Source organism: Trichechus manatus, unplaced genomic scaffold, assembly GCF_000243295.1.
Source record: "Trichechus manatus latirostris isolate Lorelei unplaced genomic scaffold, TriManLat1.0 scaffold00026, whole genome shotgun sequence".
Lineage (NCBI taxonomy): Eukaryota > Metazoa > Chordata > Mammalia > Sirenia > Trichechidae > Trichechus > Trichechus manatus.
In genome coordinates this window covers 6,909,698-6,922,165 of record NW_004443962.1, presented here as the reverse complement: position 1 = coordinate 6,922,165, position 12,468 = coordinate 6,909,698, and the positions used below count along the sequence as shown (strand labels likewise).

The 12,468-nt window shown below is 36.8% G+C and overlaps 1 protein-coding gene across 3 annotated transcripts in view; it reads right to left on the bottom strand.

Moving 5' to 3' along the window:
* SNX4 (sorting nexin 4) overlaps positions 1 to 12,468 on the bottom strand; it is a 68,858-nt gene that overhangs the window by 15,724 nt on the left and 40,666 nt on the right. For all 3 annotated transcript variants that reach the window (XM_004373605.3, XM_023728777.1, XM_023728776.1), the window contains one exon: positions 7,314 to 7,375. In XM_004373605.3, the coding sequence (XP_004373662.1) occupies positions 7,314 to 7,375 (62 nt within the window). The remainder of the gene's footprint in view (positions 1 to 7,313; positions 7,376 to 12,468) is intronic.

Genomic DNA, 12,468 nt, shown 5'->3' with positions numbered 1-12,468 from the left:
ATGCGGCACTGCTCTAATTGCTGGCAGAAAAGACGATTGTACAGAAATACGGCGCACAGTAAAACTTTGGTAATTCACACTGCTGAGTGAGAAAGCCTTCTACAACCACAGATCATTTTGTTGCCATTTCTGTGAAATGTGTCTCATAAAAAATCCTTTTTATGGAAGTTATATATGTTTATTATAGTAAACTGGGAAAATAAATCTATAACCCCAAATACCCAAATCTATAATCTCAGAGATCACATAATATATCTTCTTCTACTCTTTTTATCTGCTCATTTTAATGTGGCTGAGATCATAAAATATGGAATTTTTTAAGTTTTTTTCCCTTAAGAGTATTTTTCCATGTTATTAAAATACTGTAATTCTTTCTAAATACTGCTTCAAATAGTAACTCAATCTTTAAACCATTTTCTTGGTCATACAGGGTGTTTCCAATTTTTTTTTTTCTATTTAAAGACTGTATAATAAACATCCAATTGCAACACATCATAAAAGAAAAAAACTTAAGCAGTATTATTTTGTTAACCTGTGGTTTTTATAAACTGTTCTTGGAATATCAGATTATATGCTTATAGTACTAGACAAAAAAAAATCTAAAACCTCACATGGTTTTTAAATATTGTCAAAGCAGCAAAACAAACACATAAATCACTTATATAACAGCACTGTTATGATTAAATGACAAAATAGGTAAGACTCCCTCTGATTATTTTCTTTCCTTATGTTTAACTACTCAAAATAGTTATAGCAACAGTTAATTTTTTTTTTCAGTGCTCTGCTGTTTACAAAATGGTTTTTTAATATCTCTAGCTCTATTATCTAAGCTCCAAAGCCACATTTCTTTGCCTACAAGACAACTGTGCTTTTATGTACCTATCACTTTGAATTCAACATGTCCCTCAAGTTCTACATTGATCTTTGAGCATCATATTATGTGCTAGCATCTCAAGGTCAACGTGACTAAATCTAATCCCTTTGTATCCCAAACAAGACTACAGGAATGTTTAAGGAAGGTAGGACTTAAATTTACTCATCTTTGTATTCGCAGTAAATTGTTTAGTGTCTAACAAATACTTGGCATTTATAGTTTTTTGGTTAAATGAAAGAATGAACCGGTGAATTAATCAGTAGATGTGAAAAGGGAAATATTTACTGAGCTCTGTGTATCACTCACTGATAGGCACTAGAGTACAGAAATAAATAAGACAAAAATCTCTCACCTCGAGGTATATATAGTCTAGCTCTATGAACTGTGGTCTAGCAACAGAATCACCTGGAAACTTGTTAGAAATTCAGAATCTTAGGACCCTTTCCAAACTTACTGAATCAGAATCTACATTTTAACAAGATTACCAGGTAACCTGTATACCCATTAAAATATAAGAAGTACTAGCTAGACAAAGCAGCCCTGGCACAGTGGTTAAGAGCTCGGCTGCTAACCAAAAGGCTGGCAGTTTGAATTCACCAGCCGCTCCTTGGAAACTCTATGGGGCAGTTCTACTCTGTCCTATAGGGTCACTATGAGTGGGAATCGACTCGATGGCCACGGGTTTGTTTTTTTTAAAGCTAGACAAAAGGGTCTATCCTGGGGTCCAAGGGTAAGTCTAGAGAAGGGAATAGAAAATGTTAACCAGTTTAGTGAGGATGGAAGAAACCATTAACACACAATGAACTATTAAAAGGGAGAGGGGCTTAGCATTAAATTTAAAAGAGGCATAATTATCTTCAAGTACTTAAAGGGTAAATGAACCAGGTCAGTAAGAGTCATGAACTTTTTACAGCATCTGATGAAAACGAGGAAAATCACAAATACGAAATTCTGCATATAATTAATTTCAGAGACTTCAGACAGGCTGAAGTACATCTTCATCTCTTGGATTAAGAACTTTGAACTATAAAACCACCAGGGTCCCCCCTGCCCTAGTATTTTACAATTCCATTAGAGAAAAAAACGAAAAGATTCCAAGAATGTCTGAGCATCTAGATTTAGGATGTTGTTGTTGTTGTGTGCTGTTGAGTCGACTCTGACTCACAGTGACCCTACAGGACAGAGTAGAACTGCCCCATAGGGTTTCTAAGGCTGTAAGTCTTTACAGGAGCAGATGTCAGTTCTCTGCTCCTGTAAAGCGGCTGGTGGTTCAAACTGTCGACCTTTTGGTTAGCAACCTAGTGCTTAACTACTGGGCCACCAGGGCTCCTTAGATTTAGCGTAAGAATGAAAAATATTACAAATTACAACAACAATGAAGTTTAGAGTTAAATTTTAGGTCTCTGGGTGGCACAGCTGGTTTGCACTCAACTACTAACAGTTGGTGGTTCGAATCCACTCAGCAGCACTACGGAAGAAAGGCCTGGCAATCTGCTTCCATAAAGTTTACAGCCAAGAAAACCCTATGGAGCACTTACTCCAGGACACATGGGGTCTCCATGAATCGGAATTGACTCAACAGCAACGGGAAGAGTTACATTTAGTCATCCAATATGGTGCTCATCAAGGACAGAGGCATGAGAGGGAGCGTCTCCAGCCTCAAGCATTTCTGTGGTAATAGGTTTGTTTATACTCTGTATAAGAATTCCTTCCAACATGAAGTTCCATGCTAAGACAGGATTTAGAAATCACTGTCCTCATTTAACCCCTCTACCGAATTGATACATAAAATCAAGCTCAGAGATCTTTGGTTTATTCAAAGTCAGGCAGCTGATCAGAGAGAGAGCTGAGACTAGATACAGAGTGCTTTATCTACTAATCCTAACTGATTAATTTCAGAGATTAATTTCATTTCCTTCTCTTTTTTCTCCTTTATTTTTGCCTCTTAGTTAAAAGAGCCCTTCCCTCCACTTATCATGCATATGACAAAACAATAAAGCACAGCATCATTAAACAAAATCAATCCTTGTACCTCTGAGCTCTGAGATTACACATCATGTCTGCCACATTGAGTTTTGTGTATCCCTGATCATCTGCCTTTGCACATGGCTTTTTGAAAGAAATCTGTGGAGTTTTCTTAGAATCCCTTGAAAGGAACTGTACCACTGAATTTGAGAGAGATGGTTGCTTTCATATGAATTCACAATTTAATGTGAATTAAAGCGCGTATTTAAAAATGTTCTATTAACATAATATTACAACATTCAGGCTATTAGCTCCTATCAACTTTCATCAGTTGCAGATGCGGTTACTGCAACTAAAACTCTTTTCCCTTTTTTTCTGTCTTTTGCGGCGTGAACCCCACGCATGGAGTCAGTGTTCCTAGCTGAGCGTGAAACTGGTGAAAAGAGACAAGACCCATAAGCCCCCGTGGGGAACGGCCCTTAGGCTGCCCCAAAGCAGGTCAAGCGCTGGGGTGGGGGCAGGTGGGAGAGGCTTCATAAAGCCCAGGAACTCTGCAAGAGCACAAAATGAACTCCTCCCCTCAATAAAGAAAAGAAAACGAACATCAACAGCAATACATGACACAAACATATTAGAAAATCTTCCCTGTTTCTTCACTGAGTCTAATTCTTGCTCATTCCTTACTTACGTAACTTTATGCCTCTTCATCTCTCTTCCCTACTTCTGACAGTCCCTTTCAACTCACAGCTCAGTCTCTTTTCCTTAGTCTATTCTCTCTAACCTCCAATTTAGCAACTAGCTGTAATTTAAAAGAATTATCTGAGGCATATATTGAAAACATTTAAATTAGGAAACAAAGCTTCTGAAACTAGCTTTATATTTCTTCCCCTCTCAAATATCAAACCAAAAAAAAAAAAAAAAAAAAATTAAGATTTTTTTTCCCGATTATGTGGCCCGGAACTTTCCTTTTTTTATTATTCTTATGGGTCAGTGGCATTCAAAAGATAAAAACACCCCCCACAACTGGCACTGCTCAGCAATCCTCTGACGTCCTCATCTGTGTGTTCCAAACTGGGATATTTCCTCATGGATGTTGGCAGCCATAAGATTTATAGACATAGCACAGCTGTTCTGAAAAATCAACTCTAACATCTGAGGGGAGAAAAACTCTTTTATTACATATATATATATAGAGAGAGAGAGCTATGGATAGTCTATGGAATAAAGTGCAAATTTTGCATGAACTGGTAGAACTCAAGCTTTCAAAGAGATTTTATACTTGCCACAGCTGCTTCCGGCAATTGTGGGGTAGCAGTGGGAGGTAAAGGAGCGTGCGCAGGACAAATTTAAGGATTTTCCACTGCATTAGTTTGAGAGAGACTGCCCTATGTCGCTTCCCTCAAGCCCCTCAACCACACAGTTACCCAACTTGTTTTCAGCAGAGACACCTACTTCCCTAAGACAGAGGCCAGCTAAAGTTGCCTCCTATACCTTCTCCTCTGATTTCAGACAGCTCTGTACCTTCCCAAACCCTCTATCTTCTCTGCTATCTAACCCCTTGAGCATAGGTATTCCCAAAGGTTTGGTCCTCAAGTCTCTTGTAGACTTATTCTAACCCTGAACATTATCACCCAATTCTGTACTTTTCAAAAATCACCCTAGCAGGATAAACCTTGTATATGCAGCTCATACTCTCACCAGCCTCTCACATTTCTGATCCAAAGTGCCAATTGCTTAATAGAAATCTTTAATTCAGATGCAATCTAACCAGAACAGAACCCTCTAACTCATCCCTCAAACCTGCTATTTCTCCTATATTCTCTATCACAATCCTCCTAATTAAACCAAAAAAAAAAAAAAAACTCGTTGCCGTCCAGTCGATTCTGACTCCTAGCAACCCTATAGGACAGAGCAGAACTGCCCTACAGGGTTTCCAAGGAGGGCCTGGTGGATTCGAACTGCTGACCTTTCGGTTAGCTGCCAAACTCTTAACCACTATGCCACCAGGGTTTCCATCCTCCTAATTAGCTGCCCGTAACATGAATCTTGCTTGGTATTCTTAGTTATCTACATCACAACAGGAGCTCAGTAAGTGTTGTCTGAATGACTGAAAGAATCCATTGGTAAGTCCTACCATTTATGCCTCCTTAATATTCCCCACTGGCAACTGCTCTGGTTCAGATTCTTGATTACTTGTTTAAATTACCTCAACTACCTCTGGTCTTGCTGGCCCAAGCTTCACGAAATATTTTAGATGTAAAATGGTTTTCTATTCATTTATTGAGTTGGTAAAGATAAATCTATACAGTATTTACATGACAACACAAATGATCTTCTTTAAAATTTAAGTCAACCAACTGACCTTTTATCTACTTGCCTCTTAAATTAATGCAAGCCCGTCTGTCAATTACTACAAACATCTACCCTTGGGAGTGTTTATGTCAATTTTTAAATGAGCACTGTTCCCAAACCTAATGAGAGTTCTACTTAAGATAATGTTCTAAAAATCAAGGTTGACTGACATGAGTCAAGTCTCAAACATCATGCAGTGGATGTCAAAGGGTTTAATATTGTGTGCGTTTCTTTCCATTATACTATTCCTTCATACTATTCCTTTATGCTTGGCCGTTGTGGAAAGCCAAGCTGGAGAAGGTTTGGTTTTTATCTGTAGCAGGCAGGCACTTGGGCTCTTTTATCCTTAGAGTATTGTTAGATATTCCTGTCCTACTTATGAAGAGTTTGTATTTTTTAAATATCAAGAATCCTCTTCTCCTCATTAAAAATTGCCACATAATCCTGATGTTGTCCCAAGCTGCATTTAATTTTAATGTACTGATCAACCAAGAACGTACAGATAACCTGTTCCTCTAAATGAATTAAATAAATTTAGATCCATGCCTCACACCTTACATTAAATAAATTCTAGGTGAATCAAAACTTAATGGACCCATAAAAATACAGAATGAGAAAAAAAAATTTTAATAATCTAAACTGGGGAAGGATTTATTAAAATATACACAAAAACCAGCAGTCATTTGTTTAAAAAAGAGAAAAATTAATCATCTGTATGTAGTTCAATTTAATGAATGGAATATTTCTGCATGTTAAAAGCCACCATAAGAAAAGTCAAGACATATAACAAATTAGGGAAAAAAAATTCATTTTACAAAGGCTTAAATTTCCTAATATAAAGAACTCCTGCAGATCAATAAGAAACAACGCTATCAGCCCAACAGGAAAAAAGGGCAAAAGATATATACAGACAGCTCATGGAATAGGGAGAAAAAAAAAAGGCTCTTAAGCATAGGAAAAGCCGTTTGACTTCATTTATAATTAGAGAAACACAAATGAGCAACTACAGAGGAGAGAAACCACGTTTCATCATCAGACAGTAACATGGTGTTCGGGCAAGTGTGTGAGGGCACAGGCACTCATCCTTTGTCACGGGAGTTTCACAACGTCCATACAGGGTGATCTGGCAATATCAATCAAAACTACAAACGCAACCATCCTGAGGCCCAGTAATTTCACTTCTAGAATTTCATCCTACATTTTTACTCATACATGTGTGAAATGACATGTATGAGAGTATTTACTGCATTGAACGCAACAGTAAAAAACTGGAAACAATTATCAAGAAGAGTCTGATTAAATAAATTAGGATGATCCTGCTCAATAAAACTCAATACAATTACTTACTGGTAACAATATATCTTGAAAAGTGGTCCTTAACAGAAAAAAGCAATGTTTACAACATGCTCTCTTTTCTGTGTTTAAAAAGAAAAATGTATTTGCTTGCATGTTAATATGTTTACAGTGTTACATATCACTGGAAGGACGCGTAAGAAACTGATACAAGTTGTCTCAGAAGAGACCGCCTGGGTGGTTGACAGAGAAGGGTGAAGAGACTTTTCACTGTACAAACTTTTGTTCATTTTGAATTTTGTGCCATATAAATGTATTACCTATTCAAAAGCATGAAATGAGTCATATTTTAAAATTAAGTCAATCAAAAGGACTTAAAATGGAATATTAGCAAGGACATTTTTCTTAGAAAAACATCTGGATATTAACTTTTAAAAAGTCACAGCCAAAATCACCTTCAGAAATTATAAAATGACAAAGTAAAGAATGAAAAGAAAGTCAGTAATTCTGTAAGACGGTTATTTCCAATGGAAATTTCTTAGGCATCTCGCCAAGGAAGGAGAGGTAAAAGGCCCCACTCCCTGCTTCAATCAGAGGAGTTTCACTTTTATCTGCTCAATATGTTGGACTTCCTCACAAGTTTTTACTTAAAAAAAAGTGGGGGGGGGCCCTCAAAGGCTTCAAAGTTTGAAAACTACTACTATAGGGTATCATTTTAAAAAATAATCTTCTACTCTCCAGACTCATAAATTTTCAAGAACTATTGTTTTCAGGCAAAAAACTAATTAGAATTAACCATGTTTACTTTAAAAGTTTGCATAATGCTTACCTGAAAACTCGTCCATAATTCCCATGTACTTTATATACACCATAGAGTCGATCTGCTACTCTCTGAAATAAATATTTTACAGAAATTGCTATTAGGTCAAACTTATGTAGAGTTTGCTTTAAAAAAAAGAAAAAGATTTTATCCTCATAAAAAAATACATGTTTAGTAGAATAAACTTGAGAAATGTAGAAAAAAATTTAAATTTGCCAAAGTCTCATCACTATAAAAAAGTAGTGCTGTCTTATCATAGTTATGCAATCACTTCTGTACTTCTTACAACACACAGGTTTTAATTATTGTCTTTAAATTTTCTGTAAGAGTGGTAATATTTGTAATCTATCAGGTTAATATTAACTTTAATAAATATTACTATAAATAGTTACATAAATTCCACCAAATAGGGTATAAAGTATGTAGCCATTCCTTTATTGGTGGATATATAGTTATTCCTAAATTTTCAGTATTATAAATAATACTGTAATAAGCATCTTTGGTTTTTTCCAAATTTGATTGTTTCCTTATAATAATAAAGTCCTCAAAGTAGAAGTTACCAGAGAAACGATATAAACATTTTCAATTCTATTGATATATAGTTTCATACATAATTGTTACACACATGAAATATACTTTTATTCTACTTTGTCAAAAGAACTTCCTCTAATCAACAAAACATGTCAGACATTTTAATAACAATAGAATCACAAATCAAATCACTGAGATGAAATGGATACTGCCTAGCTATTCACAAAAATTTTACAAAAGACAAAACCACATACCATAATTAGTTTTATTTTCCTCCAATGTGTTATGGTCACAGACTGGAAGATTGAAAGCTAATCCCAGATTAAACCCTAAAAAAATCCCTAGTATAGTTTTTAAATGTAAGCCCTGAGGATAAATTATCATATGAGGAATTAGGCATCAACCTTACAACAAATCTCAATCCTTTCAATACTTCAGCCTAAAGTAAAAGAACTACCATTCTAAATGCCTGAAGTAGGCGGAAAAAAACCAAAAACCTGTTGCTGTTGAGTCGATTTCAACTCATAGCGACCCTATAGGACAGAAAAGAACTGCGCCATAGGGTTTCCAAGGAGTGCATGGTGCATTTAAACTGCTGACCTTTTGGTTAGCAGCTGTAGTTTTTAACCACTATGCCACCAGGGTTTCCAAAGTAGGCAAAAGAGGATCATAAAATGTTTTCCATCTACATTTGACCTCCTTTGAAGGAGGGTATACCCACTAGACGAGGGGTCAGCACACTGCAGGTCTGTAGCTTGTTTGTATAAAGTTTTCTTGGAACACAGTCATGCTATGCTCACTCACGTTAAGTATTGTCTATGGCTGCTTTCACACTACAATGGAAGGGTGGAATAGATGAGACAAAGACTGTATGGCCCACAAAGCTGAAGATATTTACTATCTTGGCCTACAGAAAAAGCTTGCTGACCCCTGCACTAGACTCAACTTTCAAGACAAAGCTCATAGCCTTTATTCTGGATGGAACCCTCCAGGGTTACCCCCAGACCACTAAAATAATTTCTCTAGGATGTTATTTCCCTATTATATTTTAAGTATTCTATAGAATGTCAAAGTGTTAAAAACAAAAAAAAAGTGGTTCCATTATTAAGTAACTTTTGGAAATACTGAAATAATAAAGTTTAACAACCTTCTTTTCTGCAGAGCTTCTCAGACCTTTAACACATACTTCAGTCATGACTGTTCAAGAAACAGATATGGTTTGCAGTAGGGAAAATCTTACAGGACTAGCGTTCCAAAGAATATACAATGGACAATGCCTGTGCAGATTAGTAACTTTTCCAGATTCCTGCACTTTTAGAGATCAAACCTCCTTCCTAAAAGCTGAATACTTTATCATCCACTTAAGATATTAAGCACAGAAGAGAGGGAGTTTGTTAAACAATCACTTAAAACAAAAATGAGAAGCAACAAAGTACAAAATGCAGATCCAAAACAAATGTTTAAAGAAAAATTCACTGAATTGTAGGCATTAAAAGTTTATTTCTTTAAAGTGCACCCCTCCTGCCAGTCGGTACAAAAGGAACTTCAACCATAATACTTAGGGCTCTGGAAAATATTTTGGTCCATAAGGTATGACCAAGACAGGAGAAAGTCTTCATGCCCCAGAGGTAAGCAACTGCATGTGGAGCTAGTCTACTCATGAAGCAGACAACAAAGAGACACTCAGTAGCTGCTGCTGGACTAACAATGTTACTGATATGAACTCTTCAAAGGTGGAAATTAATTGCGCCAGCCAATAAAACATGAAGTGTTTGCAGTTAGATCTTTAGGCAGTGAAAAAGAAAATGAAGTTAAGAAAAACTATAAACTGTAGACCAAAAATTATCATTTTTTGATAAAAGGAAAGGAAAAAGTGACAGAGAAATAAAACATGAATGATAAAAACCTTAAACCAGATTGATTTCAATGGTTGTTGGTAATCAAGAACATGGGTTCCAGGGAAAGGGAGCTATCTCCAGCGATTCAGTCCAGGCTGCTACTCAATTTCATTTCTGTTGACAACTCTTTCTGTTTGAACACTGACCACTGCACAACGGGCTGAGGAGGACTGAAACCCAGCAAACTCTATGATGGTAGAAGAAATTTGTCAGCCTCATTCCACCATCCTTCTCAGCGCTGAATCACCTGGAACTATGCTAAGGATGCCTTCATTATGTTCACTGAAGCAGTACGTGATTAAACGCTGAAAAGGACAAAGTTCCATGGCATGCTATTACATGATGTTATTTTAAAAATCTGGGCACACATAAGTTTTTAAAAAAAAAATTATCTCCTAAGGAGATTTAAGACTCTTGATAATTTCTACCAAAATGCTTTCCAAAGAAGCTATACATAATACTTTATATTGCCACCACCAATCTGTAATTCCACAAACACTAGATATTACCATTTTAATAAACAATTACAAATTAAATGTGAAATAGTATCTCAATAACCATAAGTTGCATTTTTATACCATTAGCAAAGGTAAACATCCACCAGCTGCCCTTTTTAAAATCTGACTTCCTCTGGAGAGGCAGCATCGCACAGTAGAGGAAATACAGACTTTGGAGTCAGACAAAAATGTGAGCTCAAATTCCAGACCCTTCTTATCTTAGGGTTTGACTCTGGAGAATTTATTAAACCACTCTGAGCCTTAATATCTTTCTTTTGGAGATGTGGAAACAATTTTTATCATGTGATTTTGTGAGGGTTAAATACGATAAAGTTTGAAAGGTTCCTGGCAACAAGCAGGGTAGCTCAACAAATATCAGTTCTCTTTTCCCTCAGTCTACTTGAATTCTCATCCTTTGTCAATAAATCATTTGTATGTGGTTAAGAACATGAGTTCTGGAAATAGACAAAGATTAACTTCTGGCTCCATAAACCTATTTATTGTGTGATCTTAGGCAAGTTACTCAACTTCATTTGCCTGTTACCTCATCTGCAAAATGGGGACAGTAATAGTACCTACCTTCAGAGAGCTGTTGTGGGAATTAAGAAAGAAAATTAACATATGCTTAAGCACCATGGCTGATACACACACAAAAAAAACCCTAAACTCGTTGCTGTTGAGTCGATTCCAACTCATGGCGACCCTATAGGACAGAGAAGAACTGCCCCACAGAGTTTCCAAGGAGCGGCTGATGGATTCAAACTGCCAACCTTTTGGTGAGCAGCTGAGCTCTTAACCACTATGCCACTACGGCTGATACACAGTGGTAAATAAATGTCAGATATGAGTATTATTTTCCTTTTGCTTTAGTTTACAAAGAAGCCCTGGTGGTGCTGTGGTTAAGAGCTCAGCTACTCACCAAAAGGTCAGCAGTTTGAATCCACCAGTCATTCCTTGGAAACCCTATGGGGCAGTTCTGCTCTGTCCTATAGGGTGGCTGAGTCGGAATCTACTCCACGGTAACGGGTTTGGGTTTTTCTTTTGGTTGGTTCACAAAACACAAGTTATCTCATCTCATTTGAGTTTCATAACTCTAAGAGGAAGGTATCCATTCAAATAACAGACTCAGTACCTACTATATGCCAGGCAGATATTATTCCCATTTTCCAGCAAAGCAAATAAACTGAAGGACCCAGTAAACAGCAGAGATAAGTTCCAAACCCAGCTCTTCTGAGTCCAAGGCCACCTGCCCTTTTCTGGTTGGTCTATGTTTTGACTTCTTAAATATTTAACTCTTTAATCCATCTGTAATTTATTTTCTGCCTTCTCTAGTTTCAAAAGAATTCTCCTTGACAGAAGAGACAGTCAAATAATTCTATTTTCTCATCCTTTAAAAACACATCATCTGTCTAAAACAGTGCTTAAGCCTTCTTCTACTCTTGTCCCTATGAACATTAAGAAAAAAATCCTTCCTGTGGTACTTTCTGGAGCCCTGGTGGTGCAGTGGTTAAGAACTTGGCTGCTAACCAAAAGGCTGGCAGTTCGAATCCACCAGCCACTCCTTGGAAATCCTATGGGGCAGTTCTACTCTGTCCTATAGGGTCACTATGAGTTGGAATGGACTCGACGGCAACGGGTTTGGTTTTTTGGGTTTGGTGGTGCTTTCTGCATTGTTTGCAGACTTGTCAGAATTGGGCTTAACTTTCCATTTTTACTTCTACCGCTTTTCTGTTAACGCCCATGACTAAATGGCCTTTCTCCCAGTTTTAGAACACAGTCTTTTAAAACCGAAGTTAGTCAGAAAGCATCCTGTATTTATTGGTATTTCTCTCATTTCTACAGTCAGAATTTTAATTTGACTCACAGATCAAGTGCTTCCTTTCCTTTAAAGATCTCGAGCTCTCTCTCTTTTATGTAAACAGTTTCTGAAGCCTACTTCATAAAGTTTAGGATAAATATCTACATTCAGAATTCTCTTACTTGGCTATTACAAACTCTTTGATGACAAGATCATTGTTTTTAAAGGTTCGATCAGTTCTGCCCAGTTTGGTTATAATTAAATTCAAGAGCAATTTCTCTTACTGTTTTTTTAGATCTTTTAAAATAAAAAAATTGTCATCAAGCCAGCACAACTTGTACAAGGAAAGGTCATGGAAGCTCCACAGACACATCCAAACTCCCTGAGGGACTGAATTGCTGGGCAGAGGGCTGTGGGGACTATGGTCTCGAGGAACATCT